The sequence below is a fragment of the Hylobates moloch genome, unplaced genomic scaffold (assembly GCF_009828535.3).
Source record: "Hylobates moloch isolate HMO894 unplaced genomic scaffold, HMol_V3 SCAFFOLD_6, whole genome shotgun sequence".
NCBI classification, from domain to species: domain Eukaryota; kingdom Metazoa; phylum Chordata; class Mammalia; order Primates; family Hylobatidae; genus Hylobates; species Hylobates moloch.
Window position 1 is genome coordinate 1,489,078 of NW_026652281.1, and position 26,810 is coordinate 1,515,887.

At 49.8% G+C, this 26,810-nt stretch overlaps 1 protein-coding gene across 8 annotated transcripts in view; it reads right to left on the minus strand.

Annotated features, from left to right (window-relative positions):
• ZC3H18 (zinc finger CCCH-type containing 18) overlaps window positions 1-26,810 on the minus strand; it is a 65,586-nt gene that overhangs the window by 35,312 nt on the left and 3,464 nt on the right. For 2 of the 8 annotated variants that reach the window (XM_032156223.2, XM_058440391.1), the window contains exons 2-7: window positions 23,517-24,130; window positions 13,494-13,578; window positions 12,631-12,702; window positions 2,068-2,216; window positions 1,708-1,800; window positions 464-621 (exon numbers count right to left, since the gene is read on the minus strand). In XM_032156223.2, coding sequence (XP_032012114.1) covers window positions 464-621; window positions 1,708-1,800; window positions 2,068-2,216; window positions 12,631-12,702; window positions 13,494-13,578; window positions 23,517-24,116 — 1,157 coding nt within the window. In that variant the 5' untranslated portion in view covers window positions 24,117-24,130. Of the gene's footprint in view, window positions 1-463; window positions 622-1,707; window positions 1,801-2,067; window positions 2,217-12,630; window positions 12,703-13,493; window positions 13,579-14,957; window positions 15,304-23,516; window positions 24,131-24,561; window positions 24,728-26,810 lie in introns of those variants that run through there. The other 6 variants (XM_058440390.1, XM_058440392.1, XM_058440394.1 and 3 more) reach the window with 6 other exon arrangements.

Here is a 26,810-nt window from a genome sequence, read left to right on the forward strand (position 1 = left end):
GAAAAAAAAAGACCAGCCATCAAGGCCCTGAGGAGAAGCAGAGAAGGCAGAACAGCCCGGCCAGCGGAGGCCGCAGCTGTTGTGCTCCTGGCTTGTGGCAACCTCCACACACTTCCTGGCTCCTGGGTAATGTGGGTGGGGTGAGGCGCCAGAAACCCAGGCTTGTGGGGCCCTAGAGTCCTCGAGGACGGCTGCAAAAACTCTGAGTTCAGGAACCACAGCGCTGTGAGCGCTGCCAGTCAAGGCCCACAGCACAGAGCCGTAGCGCTTCCTTTCTAGAAGCACAAAACCGAGATGAGCTCTGAGAACCATGCCTGAATGCTCTCAGGAACGTCACTGTGACTCCAGTGAATGGGGCTGGGTCTCAGCCGAGCGGACCCTGGGGCCCTGCACACGGCTGCTCTCTCCGGAGCGTGGCCACACGCAGGCAGGAAATGGAGGGGCAGGCAGGGCCATTCCTTACACTGTGTCTCTGACATCTCTCGGGATCCGAGAATTCCAATCTCGAAAAACTTCATTTTCTTTGTCAAATTCCCGTTCGTCTTCGCCAATGGTCACCGTAAACCTTTTCTCTTCAAAATCCGGCTCCTGTTCTTTTCGGATAGTTGCTTTTTTTAAAACCTACCATTGTAAGAAGAAAGAAGTCAACATGGAACGGAACACCGGGTGTCGCTGTTAGGAAACACAGAGGGAGCCGTCCCACCCGACCGCAGCAGCCCCGCAGGAGCAGGAGCTGCATGCTGCAAGTGCTCGAGGGGTGAGGGGCGGACACAGCACAGGCGTCTTTCTGGGGAGGGCAGTCTGTGCCCGTCTCTGTACAAACAGCTGCCCCCGGCCTCCGTGTGCCCACAGGAGGTACTCATCACTTCCTTCAACTACCCCTGGAACTGAATCCAGGGTTCAGTCACTCAGTGACAAGCAGCAGGTGGAGTGGCTGGAGTCTCAGAGGGAAGGAGGTGACATGCCGAGGGAGTGAGGAGGAACATCTTGTCCATCATTTCCCAGCAGAGGCTGACCAGGAAAATGAGGAAGCGGGGCTGGGTGCCGGCAAAGTGGTCCCCAGAGCTTAAGCTCACACACTGGGGCCAACGTGGGCCTAGAGGGAGGAAGTATGCAGTGACGGGGCCAGAAAGCTCCAAGTTTTCTCCAGGAAGAGCAGACACTGAGTCTCAGGAGCGTGGGGCGCAGATCCTGGGGGTGCGGCTCGGGCAGCCTCGCCAGGCTTTCTATGAGTGGCTGGAGACTGCACCCTGCGATCCTGGGCAGTGCCAGCTGGGGTGTGGCCCAGTGCTGATCCAGCCCCATGAAGACAGTGGGTATGCCCTGGACTGAACTCCCTGGCCTACTGGGCTGCTGCCTGAGACGGTTAGATATAACTCTCCATCCTTCTGGGACTGGTGGCACATGCCTATAATCCCAGCTACTTGGGAGGTCGAGGCAGGAGAATCACATGAACCTGGGAGGCAGAGGCTGCAGTTGAGTCGAGATTGGGCCATTGCACTCCAGCCTGGGCAACAAGAGTGAAACTCTGTCTCAAAAAAATAAATAAATAAAAAATAAAGAAAGACACCACAGAAACAGACCGCTAACTTCAGAGCTTTCTGGGGCTTTCCGTGGTTGTCTCTGGACCGAGGAAATCCCAGTTTTGTCAAGAACCGCTCCTGTAATAGCATCTTTCTTGTCAGGATTTCTACTGAATTCTGTTACCTCCTTTGCGTGCCGGAGTCCTCGTTCCCAGGCACTCTCTGTTGGGGGCTCTGGAGGGGGTGGAGGCAAAATTTCATCAACTACCGGCCCACCCTATTGAAAAATGAGAAGGGAGAAGGTGAGAAAGTAAAACTTTCAAGTGTACAGAGAAACCAGACAGTAAAAACAACTACAACACAAGCCGGCCGCGTTGGCCGCTCTCCTTCCACCAAGCCTCACTCCGTCCTCGGAAAGCCGAGGCCTGCTTCCACTCGGGGGTACTGAGCCTGCGCTAAGGCACAGTGACTTGTCTTAAGCTTGAGATTCAGGCAGAGCTCAGCTGGCTGATGTGCACACAATGAAAGAAGAGGCATCACGCACCCAAGGGTTGGCGGGCATCAGCGGGTGAGGTCCGAGAGGCGGGGCGCCATTAGGCGGGAAGGGGTCGGCTTTGGTGATTAGGGAGTAGTTCCCCTTGTCGTTCACTCCAGGGTGTATAAACCTACAATTCATTCCCCAGGTACAGTTCCCTATGGAAACAAAAGTGAGATCAGAAAGGGTCCACAAGAGCCTAATTGCACAAGGGCAGCTGCTGGGGTGGGGGGTGGGAGGGGGCAGAGGCCACGTTTACCCAGGCCTGATGGCAAGCCAAACAGTAGTGGGGACTGAACGGGGAGGTGGGTGGGATGAGCCTGGAGAGGCTGAGCTAGACAGCTGCACCTGCCCAGGCACGGCAGTTCCCCAGAGGCTGCCAGGCACCCGTGGCACCTCGGTCAGAGGAAACAGCTTGTTTCAAAGTCACTTTGTGGAGAGTTCATGCATATCAACTGTCTGAGTATTAATCTTCCCCTTAAACCAGGAAAGCCCCAGAGCTTTGCTTCCAGCCCTGGCCCAGGCTCATCTAGGTACAACTGGACGTTAATTGCATTTGTGCTGAAACAGACACGAGAAGCATTAACAACGATGAGAAGCCTGCAGGAGTGCTCAGGATTCCCTTGGCCACCTCTGTACGCCTGCATTTCTCTCACAGAGAAAACTCTCACAGAGCATTTCAAGATATTTCTGAAACTTAAACAGGGCTTTTACACTTTGCTCATAAACAACAATCACAAACCTTCATCTTCAACAGAACATCCGGGTTAGTAAAGGAAACCTCGATTTTAAGTGCAGAATATAAGACATCTAAGTGTCTGACTCAATTATTGAGTGAATCACTTTTTAAAAATGTACTTTTTTTAGTAGATAATATGTATACACTGTTTAAAACCAAATATGGCATATGGTATCTAAGTAGTTTTAAAAAATTTTTCAATGGGTTAACATAGTTAGATTCCAAATCATTTAAAATTTTAACCTTAAACATCATGAACACTTAAGATTGCAAGATTGCATTAAAACCAACTCAATACAACATAATAACAATATAAATCCAAATTAAACATGAAAGAAAACTTAAAACTGCTTCTCTGGAAATGCAAAAATGACAAAGTAATTTTTAAAACTTCTAAAAGCGTTTCAGAGATCACATATAAGTCAAAAGGGGTTGGGAGGCCGGGCGCGGTGGCTCACGCCTGTAATCCCAGCACTTTGGGAGGCCGAGGCAGGTGGAACACAAGGTCAGGAGATCGAGACCACCCTGGCTAACACGGAGAAACCCCGTCTCTACTAAAAAATACAAAAAATTAGCCAGGCGTGGTGGTGGGCGCCTGTAGTCCCAGCTACTCAGGAGGCTGAGGCAGGAGAATGATGTGAACCCAGGAGGCAGAGCTCGCAGTGAGCCGAGATCGTGCCACTGCACTCCAGCCTGGGCGACAGAGCGAGACTGTCTCAAAAACAACAACAACAAAAAACAAAAGAGGTTGGGAAATGTTATTCTATGCGGGTTCATAAATCCAGAGCCTCAGAGAGATTTAAAGAAAAACTGACTATGCAGTCATCCATCTAAGAGACTCAACACACTACAGAGCTCTTCATGGTTTGCCTCTGAAAATACTCATGCAGTATTCAAAATCACGTGTATAACTAAACAAGTAACAAAAGCTCATTGTAAAAAATGTCCAAGTACAGAAAAGTGCTGACAATAGAAACCACAGCTTTTCTGTACTTTTTCTTTTTTTTTTTCAGATGGAGTCTCGCTCTGTCACCCAGGCTGGAGTGCAATGATGCAATCTCCACTCACTGCAACCTCCACCTCCTGGGTTTCAGCAATTCTCCCGCCTCAGCCTCCTGAGTAGCTGGGATTACAGATGGGCACCACCGTGCCCGGCTAATTTTTATATTTTTAGTAGAGACGGGACTTCACCAAGTTGGTCAGGCTGGTCTCGAACTCCTGACCTTGGGATCTGCCAGCCTCGGCCTCCCAAAGTGCTGGGATTACAGGCATGAGCCACCACACTCGGCCTCCGTACTTCTTTTTCATCTAAAATATGTATCTGGGTGGTGGCTAAATGTTATTGTTCTTTTCTGTATTTACGAAAATTTTTAGGACATCATCTACGAACCTACAGTCAAAAAAGATCCTTTCTCACGGATATTGGCACGGGGAGAAAAGAGGAACAACGCAGAAGAGAACAAACCAGTGAGCACCAAAGAGCAAGCCGAGGAGGCGAGCGCGGGGCTGCCGCTAGAGACCAGACGCTGCTGGGTGACAGTGTTCAGCTCTCGGGGGTCACCTGCCTGGGGGTGCTGAGCGCTGTCCTGCCCCTGGCCAGAGTAAAGGGGAAGATGGCTCTGGAAAGCAGCACAGTTGGTCTGCACGTGTAGCTGGGACACACATCCAGCAGATGTCAGGCAAAAAGAACACCGTTGTCCCATCTACCTTTTTGAAATGTGAACTTTTATCTGTGTAGGAACACACCCAACTGTTGGGAATGTGGGAAGAGGCTTTAGATTTTATTTTCTTGCCTTCTGCCAGCCCATATTACTTTCTTTCCTTTTTTAAATTTTTTTTTTTTGAGATGGAGTCTCACTCTGTTGCCCAGGCTGGAGTGCAGTGGAGCGATCTAGGCTCATTGCAACCTCTGCCTCGCAGTTCAAGCAATTCTCCTGCCTCAGCCTCCCGAGTAGCTGGGATTACAGGTGTGCACCACCATGCCCAGCTAATTTTTCTATTTTTAGTAGAGATGGGGTTTCACCATGTTAGCCAGGCTGGTCTCATACTCCTGATGTCAGGTGATCCACCCACCTCAGCCTCCCAAAGAGCTGGGATTACAGGTGTCAGCTACTGTCCCCAGCCTTACTTTCATAATTTAAAAAGCAATTTGTTAAAAAAACAAAGAGATTATCCAGAAAATAGAAGCAAAAATAAAGATCTTCTGGTTTACAGATTGTATAGTCTTCTGTTTCTAACTGGGATTTCAAACCCAAAATTTATGTGGATTGTGATTCTAGCAGGATAAAGACAGTTCTGCAGATACTGTGTACACAGACATGGCCTGAGGCCAGAAGAGGACAAGGAGGGACAGAGGCCACTGGAGCTGGGTGGAGGCGGCTCCTCCACTGCCGAAATGTCTAAGTACTATTTCTGGCTTCAAGACAGGATGATGGTCTTTTTCTTAACTGGAATGTCAGCACAGCAGCAACTGGTTTTTGTTTTGTTTTGGTTTTTTTGAGACGGAGTTTTGTTCTTGTTGCCCAGGATGGAGTGCAATGGCACGATCTCAGCTCACTGAAACCTCTGCCTCCCAGGTTCAAGTGATTCTCCTGCCTCAGCCTCCCGAGTAGCTGGAATTACAGGCATGCACCACCACGCCTGGATAATTTTGTATTTTTAGTGGAGACGAGGTTTCTCTATGTTGGTCAGGCTGTCTTGAGTTTGCGACCTCAGGTGATCCGCCCACCTCGGCCTCCCAGAGTGCTAGGATTACAGGCATGAACCACCACGCCCGGCCAACTGTTTTATTCTCTTATTAATCTTTACGCCTGTGTAAACATTGTATTATTTTACATATATGAAATATTTCATAATCAAATGAAATACCTGTAACTAAAAAATACCCACTCACTCTAAAAGGCACACTGTGAAGTCGACCTCCTATCCCATGCCTCCAGGGCCATTCCCAGAGGCAGTTATCAATATATTGGGGCTCTATCCATCAAGCATTGCCCCCTTTTACCTGAGCATATATATTATGCTCTGTGTTGAACCTTGCTTTTTTTTACTAAACAATGTAACTACAGAAAGGGAACCTGCATGTTCACAGCAACAAACCCAAACTGGATCAGGGAAACAGACAGGAAACAGATAGGAAATGTGGAAAATCCGGCATCTAAACACAGAGATGGCAGAACTGAGGCTCAGCTCATGCTCCAGCACAGCCCACACATGAAGTATCTTTAAATGTCTTTTCTGATTTTGAATACAGTAAATATCAACTCCCTGGGTTACTTGGTTTATATGGGTCATTTCTATTGATACGTATATTAGAAATTAAGAGACATTTAAAGATATCTGATTATTTAACGGTAACAGGATATCCAATATATAGTAACAAATATTTATGAAACTGTTTCTAAAATATTTGGTGAGAGGAATGGCATTCTTTGCCTTTTTGCGAATCTCTTGAATGCTGACCCTGGAAAACCCCTGGCCTCCCATCCGCATGAGATCGACCATGAAGGGCTGCTGTGGCTGAAGCAGGAGAGGACATTACAGCCCCACACACAGACGCAGCTAGAAAGGGAGGGGCATCTAAAAGCCTTTTCAGATGTGCTCAGAGCTTCTTCCTGACACCGCAGTCAGCAAGGGAAGGCTCCTTACTGTGAGCTGCAATTGAACCCTATCACCACACTTTTCCAGCTTGTTTCTTCTGAAATCCATTAGTCTATTTTGAACTTTGAATGGGTCTTTTACCCAGGCATGATTCTGTGACATGCTGCAATGGTCACCTGAGAAAGTCCTGACACACTGAGAAGCTGGTGAGCACACAAAAGTCCAATTTTCAACTGAAAGCTCCAATTTTAATACTGCTAACACTGTCCGTTGTTCTCCTTGAAGCTGCAGGCTCACTCTGTTCCTGCCAGGACCCGGATCTGCATTCCCTGGCATGTCTGCCAGTCTTTCTCATGAATGCGTGCTCCCCGGAGAGCGCACAGGGTCAGCTGCAGCTCCAGCCTTGCCTGTGCTGCCCCTTGAGGCCGCTGGACTTGGGTGCTGGCAGGGGCTCTACCCACGCGGCCACTCCGCCACGATGAGTACTAAGACATGCACAGCAGGACCCCTCCTCTGCTTTCTGGCTTTCCACAATTTCAGTTACCTGTGTCTGAAAATATTAAATCAAAAATTCCAAAAATAATTCCTAAGTTTTAAATGATGTTCTGTGCTGAGTAGCGTAATGAAATCTTGTGCTGACCTCCTCTGTCCTACCTGGGACAAGAATCATCCCTTTGTCCAGCAGATCCATGCTGTCCACGATGCTAACTGCCCACTAGTCACTTAGCAGCCCTCTTGGCCAACAACCGTTGGGGGTACGGCGGTGCTGTGCTCACTGTGGCTCAGTGACCCAGGATCACTGGAGGCAAGTGACCTTCCTTCTGATGCACTGGCAGGAGGTCAAGAGGAGCCCAATGCTAAGTGGCAGGGCCTCCGTGTCATCACGCGAGCATATTTCATCCCACGTCATCAGATGGCTGAGTGCAATAAAGTGAGCTCTTTTGAGAGACCACATTCATATTTTTAGGACAATTGCTCTATTTTACGAGTGGCTATTGTTGTTAATCTCTTACTGTGCCTAACTTATAAATTAAACTTTATCATAGGGATATGCTTATATAATCATGGAACTGTATACTTAAAATGGGTCAATTTCATGGCACACAAATATTACTTTAATAAAGTTTTTTAAAAAGACCTCACAAATAAAAATAAACAAAACATCTGTACTCAAGCGTAAGATTTAATTAAATTACAGTTCTTACTACTACAGCACAGACATGAAGTAAAGTGGCATTTGAAATGCCAGTGCATGATGAATGCCTTGCTCAGCCTTACTGTTATTATAAATATAGTTTCGATTTGGGAGGCCGAGGTGGGCGGATCATTTGAGGTGAGGAGTTCGAGACCAGCCTGACCAACTGAAATACAAAATTTAGCCAGTACTAAAATACAAAAATTAGCCGGGCATGGTGGCATGCACCTGTAATCTTAGCTACTCGGGAGGCTGAGGCAGGAGAATCGTTTGAACCCGGGAGGTGGAGGTTGCAAGTGAGCCAAGATCACGCCACTGCACCCCAGACTGGGCAACAGAGGAGACTGTGTCTCAAAAAAGTAAAATAAAATAAAACAAAAATAAAAACATAGTTTTGACCTCAGGGTCCCCTGAAAGGGTCTCAAGGACTCCCAGGGGTTCACAGACGACACTCAGACCTGCTGCTTTAAATAAAGTTTTGCAAGGATTCAAAACTGAGCAAAAGACATTTCTGCAAGAAGATATACAAATGACCTAATAACTACATGAAAAAAGACACCCCACCACCAATCTTCAGGGAAGGCAGATCAAAACCCAGTAAGATATTACCTCCCATCCACTGGAATGGCTACTATCCAAAAACACAGAGAACAGACTACTGGTGAGGACGTGGAGAAACTGGAAGCCCCCGCACCGCTGCTGGGAAAGTAAAACGGCGCAGCCACTGTGGAAAACAGCTTGGCGGCTCCTCAAAAGATGAAACATACAACCACCACGTCATCAGAAACTCCACAGAGCTAAACGCAGGGTCTAAAGAGAGATTTTTACACCCACGTTCACAGCAGCTCTATTCACAATCGCCTAGAGGTGGAAGCCAACCAAGTGTCCATCCCCAGATGAGGGAACACCCAGTGCACCTGCTCCACACTAACAAATATTAGTCAATTTTTTTTTTTTTTTTGAAACCAAGTCTCGTTCTGTCGCCCAGCCTGGAGTGCAGTGGCGTGATTTCCACTCACTGCAACCTCCACCTCCTGGGTTAAAGCGATTCTCCTGCCTTGGCTTCCCGAGTAGCTGGAATTACAGGTGTGCTCTACCATGCCCAGCTAATTTTGTATTTTTAGCAGAGACAGGGTTTCACCATGTTGACCAGGCTGGTCTCGAACTCCTAATCTCGAGTGATCTACCCACCTCGGCCTCCCAAAGTGCTATGATTACAGGCATCAGCCACTGCACCTATTATTCAATCTTAAAAAGACAGAAGGCCAGGCGCGGTGGCTCACACCTGTAATCCCAGCACTCTGGGAGGCCGAGGAGGGCGGATCACGAGGTCAGGAGATGGGAGACCATCCTGGCTAACACAGTGAAACTCCATCTCTACCAAAAACTACAAAAATTACCTGGGTGTGGTGGCAGGCACCTGTAGTCCCAACTACTCAGGAGGCTGAGGCAGGAGAATGGCATGAACACAGGAGGCGGAGCTTGCAGGGAGCCAAGATGGTGCCTGCCACTGCACTCCAGCCTGGGCGACAGAGCAAGACTCCATCTCAAAAAAAAAAAAAAAAAAAAAAAAAAGGTATTCCACCACAACTTTAAAAAATTGGGGGGAGCACAGCCAAGGAGATCAGACCCAAAAAATGGACTGGGATGCTTGTTCACTGAGGGATAAATCAGAAGCCCAAAGTAGGGGCCAGGTGTGGTGGCTCACACCTGTAATCCCAGCACTCTGGGAGGCTGAGGTGAGCGGATCACCTGAGGTCAGGGGTTCGAAACCAGCCTGGCCAACATGATGAAACCCCATGTCTGCTAAAAATACAAAAATGAGTTGGGGGTGGTGGCAGATGCCTGTAATTGCAGCTACTCGGGACTCTGAGACAGAAGAATCGCTTGAACCCAGGAGGTGGAGGTTCCAATGAGCCGAGATCCCACCAGTGCACTCCAGCCTGGGTGACAGAGTGAGATACTGTCTCCAAAAAAAAAAAAAAAAAAAAAAAAAAAAAAAAAAAAAAACCCAAGGTGGGACACAGTTTAAAGAAGATGCTACTTACTCCTCTGTGGACAGAACTTTGTGTCCTGATGATCCAACACAGGCCCACGAGAGGTAATATCCCATGAGGAAGTACAGCTCCAGCTGTAGTTTATGTGCTGTGGTGCCGGGCAGGCGTACACAAAGCACGGATCTCTAAAATGTGAGCAAGTTGTGTTCCCAGTGTATTTTGTTGTCAACTGGTCACAAATCTCAACGTGTCCACTAAGCGATTAAATGATTAATCTCTATATCACAACGTGTCACAGAGATAAAGCTAACAGAGGCCGGAGCAGTGGCTCATGTCTGTCATCCCCATACTTTGGGAGGCGGAGGTGGAAGGACTGCTTGAGCCTAGTATTTGAGACCAGCCTGAGCAATATAGTGAGATCCCGTCTCTACAAGTAATTTAAAAAAGAAAGATGAGCTCTTGCAATGTTGCCCAGGCTGGTCTCAAACTCCTGGGCTCAAGCGATCCTCCCCATTCAGCTTCCCAAAGTGCTAGGATTACAGGTATGAGCTACCACGCCCAGCCACCGACTTTTTTGTAAGAAAAGAATTTTCTAATTGTGATACAATTCACATAACATAAAATACTCCTATTTAACGTGTAAAATTCACTGGTTTGCAGTATATTCGCAAAGTTGTGTAAGCATCACCACTAGCTAGTTCTAGAACATTCCATCATCCCAAAGAGGAAATCCTGTACTCACTAGCTATTACTCTCCACCCCCAGCCCAGGCAACGAGGAATCAATCTACTTTCCATCTCTGTGGATCTGTGGTCTTCTGTGCTCCCTTCTGTCACTCAGCACGTCTTCAAGGCTCGTCCACATCGTGGCGTGACTCACAATCTACTTTCTTTCTCTGTGGATCTGTGGCCTTCTGTGCTCCCTTCTGTCACTCAGCACGTCTTCAAGGCTCGTCCACATTGTGGCATGAGTCACAATCTACTTTCTTTCTCTGTGGATCTGTGGCCTTCTGTGCTCCCTTCTGTCATTCACCACGTCTTCAAGGCTCGTCCACATCGTCGCGTGAGTCACAATCTGCTTTCTGTCTCTGTGGACCTGTGGCCTTCTGTGCTCCCTTCTGTCACTCAGCACGTCTTCAAGGTTTGTGCACATTGTGGTGTGAGCCAGTGCTTCATTCCCTTTATGGCCAAGTAGCACTGCACTGCATGGACAGGCCACACTTGTTTATCCATTCCTCACTTTTTGGGTACCTGGGTTGTTTCTTTTTGGTTACTGCAAATTATGCTGCTGTGAACATTCATGCACAAGCTTTCATATAAATGCACATGTCCGCTTCTCTTGGATGCATACCTGGAGTGGAAGTGATGGGAGCTTCTGAGGAACTGTCTCCTGAAGCAGCTGCACCGTTTGACCCTCTCACGAGCAGTGAATGAGGACTCCAACATCTCCGTACCCTTTCCAACACAACAAACTTCATTTTGTTTACAAAATAACTTGTTGTTATTGGAGGGATCACAAACTGATGAATTTCAATTTCATATAAACTACAGGTAGGCAGAAACATTTAAGTCCAAATTTCTCATTACAAAGAAGCAGCAGAAGACATGATCTAGAAAACGATAAGAATCAGCCACTTCCTCTGTACCGTATCACCTCACTCTACAGAATAAAAATACTTCTGAAATGAGTTATTGATAACACCTGATTAAGCCGCAAAAATGCTGCCTTATCTAGCTTCTGATTTTTCTTTCTTTCTTTTTTTTTTTCCAAGAGACAGAGTCTCACTGTCACCCACGCTGGAGTACAGTGGCACGATCATGGCACAACTGCAGCCTGAACTTCCCAGGCTCAAGTGATCTGCCCCCCTCAGTCCCCACCCCCCACGTAGCTGGGACTACACGTGCATGCCACCAAGCCCTGCTAATTTTTCATTTTTTGTAGAGACAAGGTCTCACTATGTTGCCCAGGCTGGTCTCAAACTCATTTCTTGACGGTAGAAACCCTTCCACATGGTCTCACTCGCTGAAACCCAAACTCAGTACTTACTCTAACCTTGCGGGCACCACCTTCCAATTCTGACCAACCCATGGGATGTGCAAGGAGACAGGATCCTGTCTGTGTTCATCCAGGCATCGCCCAGTGTAGGGAATGAAGAGTTTCAGTAATGATCTCTCTTCGTCTGTTTTGTGCTTCTTTTGTTAAATTCTGGAACTGGCTCAGCAGTGAGCCCCGAGCTCCTGGTCCAGTCTCCCTGCCCTGGTGGACGCTGCGGCCTCCTGCAGTTGAAACCATCAGGCCAACACCGACCGGCTGGTCAAGCTTCCTAGTCACACTGCCACCCACAGACCAGGGCACTGCATTGTGATGGGTGCTGATTCAAAATGACTGCAAATGTGTACACGTACATATGTACAGACTGTTCTCCATCACTTTCATACAGAAACTGGAGACACTGATGTTGTTAATTCCCACACTATTATAGAAAAGAGGTCTTCTGCTTAAATTTCAATTTTCTGAAATACTGACACTGTAAATACCAAAGTTTTTCCAAAATGTACTGCACGTTTCTCCGCATTCTTAGGAGCGTCTGTGACAATCTACGGCTCTAAGTCTACTGCCCTTACAGGCTCTCCCCAGTGGGGGCCCCTCACATGCACGTGTGACTTCGACACGTCAACTGTTTTTGCTTGGCAAAACCAAGCAAGCACACACCTACAGGAGCGAGCCTGACCTGGGGTTCCCATGAGCCCCACAGCATCAGGTCATCTCTTGCACAGGGGCGTTCCTGGCTGCTCTAAGAGCACAGCCTGCCTCTGAATGATGGGACTCCGCCACACCCCAAGGGTGTGTCCTGACTGTCCCCGATGCTCGACAGGCTCATGTGCCTCTAAGGAGGAGGTTCCGAACAGCTCTCTGCCCCTCAAAGACCCCCTTTCCTTCTGGCTTCACAGCTGTGTTCTGGATCCAGGAGAAGGAAGTCTGGCCTCTGGAGTAGGGGGACTTTAAGGTACTGAAGAGAGTGAATATAGCGTATTTTGTACCTTTAACCTGGCCTCTGAATGGTATGGAATTGGATATTGGTGGAAGAAGAGTGGATAATGGTGTCACAACATCTGGAAAAGAAGTACAGGAAGCTCTTGTGAGCTTTAGATGGCACACACAGGCTGGCAGTGACAGTCATCTATGGGCTTACAGCAAAATTAAGAGAAAGAGAACAACATCTTCCCACCTTTCCAAGGGGAACGCTGAATTACAAGAAATAAGCCAAAACTACTGCTGCACATCAAAGATACCCTTACAAGTTGGAAATTCGCATTTCCATTTCCGAATCCCCCAAGACATTAAGCAGCGAAACAAAAAGCCCTAACATCATCAGGCTAGAGTTCTGCCATATTTTAAAATGGGTCAGCCCAGATTTTTCTGACACTTTCTTACACTACTCCCTGCTGCAGCTCCTGAACTCACACCATTCCTTGTACAGGAGAGAGCCCTGCTGCCTTCAGCAGCCATCTCTGGCCGTTTCGAAATCCATTCCACAAGAACAAACGCTTCGGACACACCTTGCAGGAAAAGGGGCCATCTCTACAGAGGTGGGGAAAATGCTAATTCTGGTGTCTAGAACATTTGGCCTTATGAAAAGGACCCCTTTGAAATTTCAAAGACTGATGCCATCTGCATTATAGTTATGGGTCTGCTGCAATCGGAAGGGCCTGGGACCACCAGTGTGAGAATCAGAATGACCAGGCTGCTGGGCCTATTGTTTACTGCCAATATTGCTGCCACCACCACCATCACCACCACCTAGCCAGTCTCGCCCAGAGAAGTGCCTTGAGCAGAGCAGGGCCTGCCAAGGTGAGCCAGCACCACAGCCCCAGAAGCTGGGGCTCCACACGCAGACAGTTACCTTTCATGAAGAACCGGCAGGTGGGACGAGGCCTCACCTTCCTGTCACTCGGATCCTTCACTTCACCTTCTTCCAGGTCATCATCCTGAAACAGAGAACACCGTCTTAACGTGGGGGAGGCATCTATCGATCAGCACTGCTTTCTCCAAACCAGAAGGGGCAGGAAGGTGGGTGTGGAACCTGGATATTGTCACAGGAATTGAATTCACATCAATTTTCCAAATCTTAGGTCCCAGATCTGCATAGCAGGGATGATCAGAGTGTGCCCGGCAGCTCTAAACGTCCCGCCGCAGCCCAGGGAGAAGCCCAGGGAAGGGAGAAGCACAGGGAAGGGAGAAGCCCGGGGAGAAGCCCAGGGAGAAGGCCAGGGAGAAGCATAGGGAGAAGCACTGTGTACAGCACACGGGGCAATTCACAGAGTGGGCTTTCGTGACATTTCTCTTAACTATCAACGCTAAGCAGGAAATAGTAACACTTCGGGGTTTTAAAACTTTTAACATTTAAATAAAATTTGGAGAACAAAATATTTTATGTCCCTTAAACACAAACTTCCTCTAATTTACAATTCTTGAGGAGGGGAGGAGTTGGGTGCCTCAGGGCAGTGATGCCCGCAGCCGGGAGTGGCCCGCCTTGAGGCTCATCCTTAACCAGCTCCTCACCCTGGCTGTCAAGTCTTAGAACAACCCAGGAGCTCTAAGCTGGGCCTCACCAACAAGGACTCGGATGCACAGCCAAACCTGACCCTTGCTTGGTGCTCTTCCCAAGCCACCCACTGTCCCAGGGCCTGCTCCCACGGATGTGCAGCTGAGACCCCTCCCTAAACCACGCCAGCCCACGTGGGCACCAGCTGCCCACGTGACATCCCTGACACAGGACCATCCAAGATGGAAGAACTCGTCATCCCAATCCAGGCCTCTTCCAGCCAGCCCTAGCGTAACCCATCTCATCGGTCCCATTGGGCCCTTCTTGATCCCCCTCCCCATCTCCTGCACTCTGCACCACTGCTCATCACACCCAGCCCGGTAAAACCACTTTCTTTATTTCTTTTTTTTTTTTTTTTAGACGGAGTCTCGCTCTGTCACCCAGGTTGGAGTGCAGTGGCGCGATCTCGGCTCACTGCAAGCTCCGCCTCCTGGGTTCACGCCATTCTCCTGCCTCAGCCTTTTTGAGCAGCTGGGACTACTGGTGCCCGCCACCACGCCCGGCTAATTTTTTGTTTTTCATAGAGATGGGGTTTCACCGTGGTCTCGATCTCCTGACCTCGTGATCCGCCCGCCTCGGCCTCCCAGAGTGCTGGGATTACAAGCATGAGCCACCGTGCCCGGCCACTAAAACCACTTTCTAACTGACCTCTCTCATTCCCTCCTCAACTCCTCCAGTCTCGCTTCACAATGCGAAGCGCCCTTTTCCAATTCCAGGCCTGACCGTGTGCTTCCCTCTCCTCTTCCTGATTATTCAACTCACTTTCAGATGGAGGCTTGAGTCCCCTTCCTTGGGGTGGCTTTCCCTGAGCTCCCCCCACGACAGGTCCTCGCAGCCCCAGGCCCTGCAGGTGTTGCAGCCACACCTGAGCATCCTTGTGTTGACGACACCACGACCTGCCTGGCTGAACCCTGTGCCCCACCAGGGCAGGCCCACGTCTGCCAGGGCAGGCCCATCACCAAGTTGCTGGGTCCAGGCAGCATCTGGCTCACAGTAAACAGTCCGTAATTATCTGTTGAATGAAAAAATGCTGAAACCAAACCCTGGATTTACAATAACCTAAACTTTCACAGCTTAAATATCTGCATCATTTTTTGCCTCAAAGATATTTGGTTATTGAAAAGTACTTTATAACGAAAAGAACAGATTCCTGAGAGTTATACCCTTTAAGAAATCCAGCAGAATCACTTTTTAAAGAAATGATCAAATATAACAAATTAAAAAAAAAGAAATGATCAGAGAAGGCATGTTTAATTTATGCCAAGTGACAGGATGCCTCTCTTCTCTGGTCTTTCAGTTTGTGTCTTCTTTTTACTGCTATTCTTACAGTAATGAGCACCACACTAAAATCTTAATGTGGTATTCTATGTAAGCTCAAATCTAAGTTGAGAACACATTCTTTGTTCCCATGAGAAAAACAAAACTCATTTGGAAAGTTCAAATCCATTCCAATCTTCCTGCCTTACTTGGAAGTGAGTGTGCAGGAGTTGAGGTGGTGAGAAGGGTTTTTCTGCATCAGGATGAATAGGAAACAAACTGGATCACATGTAGCCCTGTTTCTGCGAAGATGTAACCACCAACATTCACAGAAGCGAAAAAGGAGAACAATGTAACCACCTTAAGATTGGAGTGAGGACCCTGCAGCTACTAAAGGTGATCAGTAAACAGACCAGAGTTGCATACTGAAGGTGCAAGACAACATTTCAACCCAAAGAACACAGACTAGCACCTACACACTGACCCCAGTCACCCAGCCTCTACACCCACAACGACCAGGGGCTATACATATTGGTGTGCTGGACTATGGCCCCTCTTTTAATTGAACAAAAAAACAAACAAAAATAATCCACCAATCACTCAGCAATATAATATTGTGAATTTTCAGCTAACCACCATTTAGCACAATGGTCTTTTAAATAATGGATGATTACGGCCGGGCGCGGTGGCTCACGCTTGTAATCCCAGCACTTTGGGAGGCGGAGGCGGGCGGATCACGAGGTCAGGAGATCGAGACCACGGTGAAACCCCGTCTCTACTAAAAATACAAAAAATTAGCCGGGCGTGGTGGCGGGCGCCTGTAGTCCCAGCTACTCGGAGAGGCTGAGGCAGGAGAATGGCGTGAACCCGGGAGGCGGAGGTTGCAGTGAGCCGAGATTGCGCCACTGCACTCCAGCCTGGGCGACAGAGCAAGACTCCGTCTCAAAAAAAAAAAAAAAATAATGGATGATTACTATGCTTTTCTGTTTTTTTGGAGACAGAGTCCTGCTCTGTTGCCCAGGCTGGAGTGCAGTGGCATGATCTCGGCTCACTGCAACCTCTGCCTCCCAGGCTGGAGTGCAGTGGCATGATCTCGGCTCACTGCAACCTCTGCCTCCCAGGCTGGAGTGCAGTGGCATGATCTCGGCTCACTGCAACCTCTGCCTCCCAGGTTCAAGCAATTCTCTTTGCCTCAGCCTCCTGAGCAGCTGGGATTACAGGTGCCTGACATCATGCCTGGCTAATTTTGTTATTTTTAGTAGAGATGGGGTTTTGCCACATTGGCCAGGCTGGTCTTGAACTCCTGACCTCAGGTGATCTGCCTACCTTGGCCTCCCAAAGTGCTAGGATTACAGGTGTGAGCCACCACGCCTGGCCTCCATGCCCAATCTTTATTCTTACTTTATATGTGTAAATAACAAAATATTCAACCTCCCAAAATAAATAAATAAATAAGTAAGTAAATAAAGGATAATTAAAACAAGTTCTTAAATTGTAAGAGTATCATGCAAAGACAACTCAAGACAAGGACCCAGAGCTGAAGTCATCTGAGATTGTCACACCAAGTGTCTGGCACGCAGGAACTCCAGGTCTCCTGGTTTCCGCCACGCTGATGGCCTTCTGCTCATGTGACCCAAGCCACAGAGAGTAGGAAGCAGAGGACAAGGAGGGGCCTGAGTGGACCAGCTAGCTGCAAACTGGCCTAAAAATGGATGGTGCCCGTGGGACTCTCAGCATACACCACCTGGGACAGGCCAAGTTGACGTGGACACTGAGGGTGAGTGTGAGGAGGCACACAGGCCTCAGGGCAGCCATCTGAGGCTGGGTCTCCATGCTGGCACATGCCTGCTTTCTCACTGCAGGGGAAAGACACACGTGGATACAGGACACCAGGCTGAGGGCATCTTCTACTCTCAATTTTAAGAGCCTTTATAAAATTCACATGCAGTGGAGGAAATGGCCCAGGTTCAAATCCTGGGTCCAGGCTGTTGCGACTGTGAGTGTGGACAGGTCACCTGATCTGCAAAGCTCGCCTTCCCCTTTGCACAACGGGACAGGTGCCCCAGAGCAGGCTGAGGTGGGCCGAAGGAAAATGCTGCACCGTGCTTAAAACATGAGCAGCAAGTGCTCAGCAAGTGCGCATGAGTCCCCTATTTCAAAGGAAACACCTCACTGGTAATGTGCTACATAGGATTAACTCGGAGCAATGATACAGGTGATTTTTGCTTTCTTCTTTGTGCAGCCTTTTCTTTTCCTTTCTTAAATAGAAAAAAAAGAACTCTGTGAACATGTATTACTCACACAACAAGAAAGAAGTTATTTCACACTGGAGCTTCTGTACAAAGGCAGATGCAGATAAGGAAAGGGGGCCACTTCGTGGAGCTGCTGTGCCACAGGAAGCCGAGCAGCTGGGCCCCGGGCCCAACCTGGCATGGCCACTCAGGCCAACCACAACTTCCTGAATCCTGGGCGTCTCGTCTGTAGGATGTGGGTGAAAATACGGGTCTATCATTCCTTATTTGAAACCTGTGGGGCCAGGTGTCTTTTGAGAATTCAGAAATATTCTGGCTTCAGAAAGGTGACAACACAGGGTCTAAAACAGTAGCCTGTGAGGTACACTGCAATCCCGTGCAGAGGTCTCGGGACCCCTCCCACAAGAGGGGAGGCACGAGGCTATGAGCAGTCTCACGTCAGCTTGGGCCAGGTCTGCCACCAGGTAAGCAAAAGGTTTCAGTTCTCAGAGCTGTAAGGATGGTGGCCTGCGCTTTTTCACGTGGCTATGCAAAACACTAACCATGCTAAGGGGCACAGAAGGCCTCTGAGCCTACTACTGATGCTACAGGAGCCCTTTTCCCAAGTGTGGTACAGGCCGCTGCTTCCTGGGCTTTGGCAATAGAATGGGTGCACTTGGCACCTTATCAGTGACATGGAAGAGAACCCCACTTGGAGTGGAAACCCACGGCCATGAGGCTCGGTGGAGAAGCTCTTCTGCAGAAGAGCTCATGGATCCAGACATAAAAGGCGGATGGATCACGAGGTCAGGAGGTCGAGACCAGTCTGGCCAAGATGGTGAAACCCCATCTCTACTAAAAATACAAAAACCAGCTGGCCGTGGTGGCGGGTGCCTGTAATCGCAGCTACTTGGGAGGCTGAGGCAGGAGAATCTCTTGAACCCCAGAAGCGGAGGTTGCAGTGAGCCAAGATTACACCACTGCACTCCAGCCTGGGCAACAGAGCAAGACTCCGTCTCAAAAAAAAAAAGGAAAGGTGGATTTGAGCAAGAGAAAATATTAAAGACCATGTGCAAAGAAAATGCTCCAAAAGGTAGACTGAGAGCTACCAATTATGACAGGAGTCATGCGGCCCACCCACTCAGGACAGGGTCCACTGTGCTGCTGGCTGGCTGGGAGGCCACCCTACAAATGTAGGAGGTCCTCAATAAGATAATGGAACAAAATGGGAACCCTACCCTTTCCCAGGACCAGTGTGCTCCAGGTGATGGAAGGTCTGCTAACCAAATGACAAGTCAGATATAAACACGGAACATGGAGTGAGCAAAAGAGTGGGCAGACAGACCCAGGCCAGGCCCCTCAACTGTAACGGCAAATCACAGCCTCGCCAGGCTGGAAGTAGCTTGTCATCTCCCGGCAGGAAAGGTGGTTCTGGGGAGAGACAAGACGTGTAGGAGAAAGAAAGGAGAGGCTGCCACATGGCATGAGTGGGTCAGGGTGGGCTGCACACACTCTTCAGGGGACGGCAGGAGCAGGAAAACAAGGCCTGCTGCACCCAGCTCTCTACCATGCCGCTTCCTCAACAGGTAAGAGACCGGTGACTGAAGGTCAGCTCGGTCAGTGACGCCCTCACCCACACCACAAATGAGCCAGGCGCTGCAAACAGCTGGTCCCAGCCCCGTATGGAACCTTTCCTCCCCACCACGCAGGCCAGCGGCACTTCCAGAAGATACTTGTATCTGAGGGTGTTCTGGCAGCACACCAAACACAGACTCAAGGCCTTAGGCACAAGCTATGTGGTTTAGACAAAGAATTTCAAGGGCTTATTGTACAAATTGATGTCCCAATCAAGGAAAGTGTACCCCATAATCAGTTCACCTGTCCCAGTGACCCAAAATCTAAAAGGGACATGTGCCCTGAAAGAAGAGAAAGCGCTTCTGAAAAAGAATGATAAATGAGGCCAGGGACAGTGGCTTGGCACTTTGGGAGGCCTAGGTGGAAGGATCACTTGAGGCCAAGAGTTCAAGACCAACCTGGGCAACATAGTGAGACTCCATCTCTGTTTTTTAAACTAAAAGCAATAAAAATTAAAAATAAAAATTGAGAAAAAAAAGAAAAGGATGCTAAATCAAACGGCTCCCGACTTTGCCACTCAGTTGTTCCAGGTATCCAGTAGACCAGGGTGCCAAGGAGTAGGCCACGAGGCTGCAGGCATGCAGGGAAAGCCTCTAAGTGAATCAGTCCCTCTCCCGACTGGGCTGGTAAGACCCTGCTGGGATCTGGAATGCTACGAGGCCTCAGAAACATCCATTTGCGAAGGTACAGGCCAAAGAGCGTACTTCTTCCACAGAGAAACATCCGGGTAGTTGACCTGACACCAGGGCTCTACTTGGAGGCAATGAGAAAAATGTCTTCTAGAACGGACACTTTCCACCACACGCAGAGGCTGCTTTCCAGGGACGAAAGGGGATCGGGTGAAAGGCCTCGTGGGAAGCTGACTGCTCACGGACCCGGCGCACCCCAGGGCTCCCAGTCCATCAGAGAAACGCAGCTAGAGACAGGGAGCAGGGCACGGTGCAGGAATGCAGCAGGGCCTCCGAGAAAGAGGCAGGCACAGGAGGTGTGCTTGCTGGAGATGCGGCAGAGATGCAAGAGTGGACAACAGGCTTGGAACTGGGTCTGAGAGGAGGAAAAAGCTGGAAGCAGCCGGAGTGGCAGGTCTTCATGCACAGGATGGCGTGGCGCGTACCTCTGCTGGGTCCTTCCCCCAAGGGTGGAGAGCTGGTGCTGCTCACGTGAACTCCCCTCCACCTGTGACTGGCTCTTGAGTGTGGACCTTCCACTCACTGCCACTTCACATTACAAAGGCTCTCACCTTCAATGTGCCCCGGGCAAGTGGGATTCCTCTACCGACTGGCTGCCCACCATGTGCCAGGCCCCAGGGAGATAGGGGAACCAGCCTGGTAGCCCCCAGTCTTAGGAAACATGTTCTTGGGAGTACGGGAAGCAGCAGGCAGACACACACACACACACACACACACACACACACACACACACACACATGAACCTGTGTCACGACAGAGAGGCAGGGGCAACAGAGAAACAGCCTACTCAAATGCTGAGGTTGACACATAAAGGATGGAGGAGCCTGAGACGCCGCTGGGCGTGGGAACAAGAGGAGACCACGGGAGCTCCTGGGGCAAGCAACCCAGTGGCCTGAAGTCAAATGTGCTCTCATGGAGGCTGAACCCACCATTCACAGCACTGCCCACCTTGCTTAAAGGCCTGCTGCCCCCATAGCAGGAGCAGGCTCTGCTCTGCCCAGTCACACTCAGCGTGTGGCACAGCAAGGTCCACCTGTGCTGGCGTCCAGGAGCACAGACCTGTGGGGGATGTGGGGCGCTGGAGGCAGTCTGTGCAGTGGAGGAAACCTGCCTCCCCGGTTGCCAAGGGAGCTGTGCTGGGGTTTCCACAGCGGCAGACCGTTTTCAACTGTGGGTCCCCTCACGAGACGGTGCCAGACAGGGCAGGCAGGGTCTAGGTGGGCAAAAATGGCAAATGGGGTTTTTCTTCCATGCGCTGTGTCTACGGGAAACCAGCACATCCAGGCCCTTGGCAGCCAGGGTCATTCTCCAGGGCAGCTGGGTCCATCTACCGCACTGCCCGCGTCCATGGTGTAGCACTGAGAACTCACAGTATGCCGCACAGACATGGCCTTTCAGGACCACTATGGGGACCCTTGACCCGTCTGATGAATCTCCCCTAAGACTTGAGGGTCCGCAGCCAGTCCTCTTAAGAGGAACTAGAGCACACCAGAGCCCTGGGTGCAGGGACTGCTGCACTCCCAGTGGTGGTACAGACAGGGCTGTTACACCCAGGACACAAAAACTCAATCTCATGGGCATCCTCACCCAACCAGTTCCCCCAAATTGATGAACCTGAATCTCACCATGTCTCCTTTCCCTCTGCCAGCCCTGGGGTAGGTCTCCTCTTGCAAAAAGCACTAGCTGAGGACACCACTTCCTACACTTCATTGTGAAAACATGAAACATCTAAAATTCTAAGCTTGTAGGCGCACACACGTCCCATAAAGTTACATGAGCAACACTTCAAACCCTATAAATTAGTCAGCACTGCCACAGCAATCAGCCATGGCCAAAAAGTCACATCCAAACGTGCACTGAGAGCACGCACACCAGCACGCTACTGGAGAAGCAAAGCACTCGCCGGGGGTGGTGCCTCACGCCTGTGATCCCAGCACTGTGGGAGGCTGAGACGGCCGGATCACCTGAGGTCAGGAGTTTGAAACAAGCCTGGCCAACATGGCAACACCTCGTCTCTACTGAAAACACAAAAATTAGCCAATGGTGGCGGGTGCCTGTAATCCCAGCTACTCAGGAGGCTGAGGCAGGATAACTGCCTGAACCTGGGGGGCAGAGGCTGTAGTGAGCTGAGATGGCGCCACTGCACTCCAGCCTGGGTTACAGAGTAGACTCTCTCTCTCAAAAAAAAGGAGCATGGCACTCAAGGCAAACCAGTGGTTACACATCTAACTGGCAGCCTTTACCTGCCTCAACCCAGAACATGAAATCAGAGAGATGCTCTCTGCAGACACCCTTCACTGCAATGACTCCCCATAAGCACAATCCCCTTCCCCGGGATTTAAAAAAAACAAAAACCAAACAAACAAAAAAAACACACAACAACAAACAAAAACCCAGTTCAGTTCAACTGCTCTGTCCCTTGCTCAGCTCCTTTGAGTTCAATAGCTCTGGAAAGTATCACTCAGGAGGACTTTGGGCTGTTTCTCCCGAAACACTCATAGTTTTTCCAATGGCATCAACTGCCAAGAAAACCCCACCTACCCACATCTAGGATCACAGATAGTACTAGCTTCCCCTCAACCTAAAGGCCACATTAATTTAACGTACAAAAAAGTGTGCTGGCGGCCGGGCGCGGTGGCTCACGCTTGTAATCCCAGCACTTTGGGAGGCCGAGGCGGGCGGATCACGAGGTCAGGAGATCGAGACCACGGTGAAACACCGTCTCTACTAAAAATACAAAAAAAAAAAATTAGCCGGGCGCGGCGGCGGGCGCCTGTAGTCCCAGCTACTCGGAGAGGCTGAGGCAGGAGAATGGCGTGAACCCGGGAGGCGGAGCTTGCAGTGAGCCGAGATTGCGCCACTGCACTCCAGCCTGGGTGACAGAAAAAAAAAAAAAAAAACAAAAAAAAAAAAAAAAAAAAAAAAAAAAGTGTGCTGGCTTTGTCAGAAGTTGAGGTGCCCACCAGTCTTTTCAGGGATACGTCCAAAGAGGCCTGGCCCAGCCGGTGCCCTCTCCAGACGTCAGGCTCTAGGGCCAGCATAAAAATGCCTAGAAGAACATCCAAAACCAGATGGAAACTTTCCTCATTCTTTTCAGTCCAAAAACCTGACAAGAGTGGAAACCCACCCGGCTTCTGGTTGAGCGCTAACTTGAGTATCACTTGAAGACGGCAAAGACAAGGGCAGACATTACCCCTTCACTCCTAGAACCTAGAAAAACTGGGCGCTAGATCTTTTACTACAACCCAAACAATCCCACCAGCTGGGCGGCCGAGGGCCATGGAAACCCTGCTGGCAGCTTCTGGAGCTGCCTATTCTCATTCTCGATTTCCGGCTCTTTCTCTCCAATCACTATGGGACTGACCCCAAAACAAGCCTCTCATTCTCCTGCACCATCCCTAGTAACAAACCACTAAGTCAGTCCCACACAGAGTCCCTCCTTTCCAGCACTGGTCTGTGTCAGGCTGCTGGGCAGGACGCCCTGCGACGCGCTGCTCCATCATACTCACGTCTATTTCCCCATCATCGATTTCTCCATCATCGTCCTCTTTCTTTTTCTCCTTGGCAGCCTCCGGGGATTCCTTTTCTCCCACACTCTGAACACCAGCCTTCCCCTCCTCCCTGGGAGCGCCTTCGCCCTTCTCCTCATCATCCTCAGCCCCCGCTTTCTCAGCCTCGTCCTCCTGGACGGCGGGAGCCGGCTCCTCGGGGACCTCCTCATCGTAGTCTAGCTCATGCTCATCCAGCTCCCTGGTGACTGAGGAGGCCTCATCCCTAAGGTCGCTTGTCCGGTCTTCCTCCCCTTCGTCCCCCTCCTCCTCGCAGGGGGAGCTGGTCGGGCCCCGGCTCAGCTCATTCACCTCTGAGTCCTGGTCTTGGGATTTAGGCTCACTTGCCCGGTCCTCCTGGTCTGAGTGATTATCTTCCTCCTGGCTCGGCCCCCTGGCTGCAGTTTCCTCATCCTCCAGATCAGAAGCCCTCGCCCCCGCCCCGTCCAAATCCTGATCGGACCCGCTGTCCCTCAGAATGTCATCGTCCGAGAGCCCCTGTGGCTGCTCTTCATCCTCTGGAGAGTGAGGATCCCGTTCAGGGCTCTCGGCCACATCCATCGGTACCCACGGTTCTGCAAAAGAGAGAATACAGATTGACAGCCGGTAGCAAAATGGAAAACAAACCTTGTCCCCACTTTCCTGGCCTGAAGAAGCAAGACTTCCACCTTGCTTCGCCCCACACGGCCCTTCCCCAAATCCCACACTCCACTCTGCAGAGAAAGACAGGCCAACCCCACCGCACATGGCTAGACTGCTCAGCCAAGCTGGGTGTTAAGTGCCTCCCGTTTTTGGCAAACTGGCAAAATGAGATGTGGCAGAACGAGACGTAGCCCGGCCTAGCCCTTCCCCGCTCAAGGGCAGCCCACACAAGTTAACAGAAAGTGAGTAACAAGATACGGATTGCAAAGGACAGCTGTTTGAATTCTTAGGAGTATTTACTTTTGAAATTAAAGATAAACTGTATCATGGAACGAGGCGGCAAAACTGCAGGCCCAGGTCTCACCATTTTTCTGGAGTCATCCTGAAGCAGGAACCTGGGCCAGCCTTCGGCAGTTTCCAAGTCTGGAGCCTTTTCTGTTACTGAATGCACTTCTCAAAGGCCGGCCTCTGAGGGCCTCCCAGAAGCCCTCGGCTGCCCTTTAGCAATGCAGGCTCAGAGCCCTGCCTGCGTGTTCAATGGCCCCTCCAGCACGTGTCGAGAGGGCCGTGTTCACCTGCTCAGCAACTCACACTCCTAGGCTGAGAACCCCTCTTCCCATACGGGTAGCTGCTGGAGAAAAGAACTCTGGCAGGAAACTTTACACACTTAAGTACCGTGCGTATGTAAAAGACGAGGCTGGCCAGGTACGGTGGCTTGCATCTACAATCTCAGCACTTTGGGAGGTTGCAACGGGAAGATCATTTGAGCCCAGGAGTTCCAGACCAACCTGGGCAACATGGTGAGACCCTGTCTCTGCAAAAAAAAAAAAAACAACTAAAATTCAGGCCAGGCGCAGTGGCTCACACCTGTAATCCCAGCACTTTGGGAGGCCGAGGCAGGTGGATCACGAGGTCAGGAGATCAAGACCAGCTTGGCTAACATGGTGAAACCCCGTCCCTACGAAAAATACAAAAAATTAGCCGGGCGTGGTGGCAGGCGCTTGTAGTCCCAGCTACGCGGGAGGCTGAGGCAGCAGAAAGGCGTGAACCCGAGAGGTAGAGCTTGCAGTGAGCTGAGATCGCGTCGCTGCACTCCAGCCTGGGTGACAGAGCGTGACTCCGTCCCAAAACAAAAACAAAAACAAACAAAAAAAACGAAAAGTCACAGGGTGTGGTGGTGTGTGCCTGTATTCCCAGCTACTTGGGAGTCTGACGCAGGAGGATTGCTTAAGCCCAGGAGGCGGAGGCTGCAGTGAGCCGAGACTGCGCCAATGTGCTTCAGCCTGGGCAACAGAGTGAGACCAATCTCCAAAAAAACTCAAAAAACAAAAAAAGACAGGGTCATTTCAGATTTCATTCCTATTTTTACTAATCCAGATTTAATTATAAAGTGAATATTTTCTAGTTTCCCACCTCGAAAACTCGTAGAAAGTACACCACTACCTATGCTTTAAAAGTGGACAGTGCAAGATGGGTAGGAAAGGTGTAGAACAGCAACACTTGCCTGGCAAACACTTGCCACACCACCACTACCAGGGCAGCTGGTCACCACCAAGTGAGTGTGGAGCGGCAGGGACAGTGCCAGGTTAGCGGTCACTTGACTCTTCAGTCTGTGAGGCTGTTAAAATAACGTATGTCACGGTCACACTGATCGGCAACTCAGCAAGGTCTGGAAACAGATTATTCATCTCAAGATAACTACGGACGCAGCAAGTCATACCCATGCACATTTATATGTCTTGTATCTCAAATAACCATATACGCTAAAGATAAAAATATGCATCTTTTAAATTTACACTTTTAATACAACCTGTTTAAAGATGCACAGTATCAAGAGTTGGTATCAACCTACAGTTAAACATTTTTTTTTCTTGCTGTTAATGGAAATCACTAAGATTAAGTACACACTAGAGGCCGGGCACGGTGGCTCATGCCTGTAATCCCAGCACTTTGGGAGGCCGAGGTGGGCGGACCACAACGTCAGGAGATGGAGACCATCCTGGCTAACACGGTGAAACCCTGTCTCTACTAAAAATACAAAAACAAAATTAGCCGGGCGTGGTCAGGAGTTCAAGACCAGCCTCGCCAACATAGTGAAACCCGGTCTCTACTAAAATACAAAATTAGCTGGGCATGATGGCAGGTGCCTGTAATCCAAGCTACTTGGGAGGCTGAGACAGGAGAATCGCTTGAACCTGGGAGATGGTGGTTGCAGTGAGCCGAGATCACACCACTGCACTCCAGCCTAGGCGGCGCTAAGCGAGACTCCGTCTCAAAAGAAAATCAAATGATTTAAAATACATCACTTTATAAAAACTAAATGGGCTCAGGGTGGTGGCTCACGCCTGTAATCCCAGCACTTTAGAAGGCTGAGGTGGGTGGATCACCTGAGGTCAAGAGTTCAGGACAAGCCCGGTCAACATGGTGAAACCTTGTCTCTACTAAAAATACAAAACGTGAGCTGGGCGTGGTGGCGGGCACCTGTAATCCCAGCTACTCCGGAGGCTGAGGCAGGAGAATTGCTTGAACTCGGGGGGCGGAGGTTGCAGTGAGCCAAGATTGTGCCATTGCTCTACAGCATGGGCAAAAAGAGCGAAACTCCGTCTCAAAAAA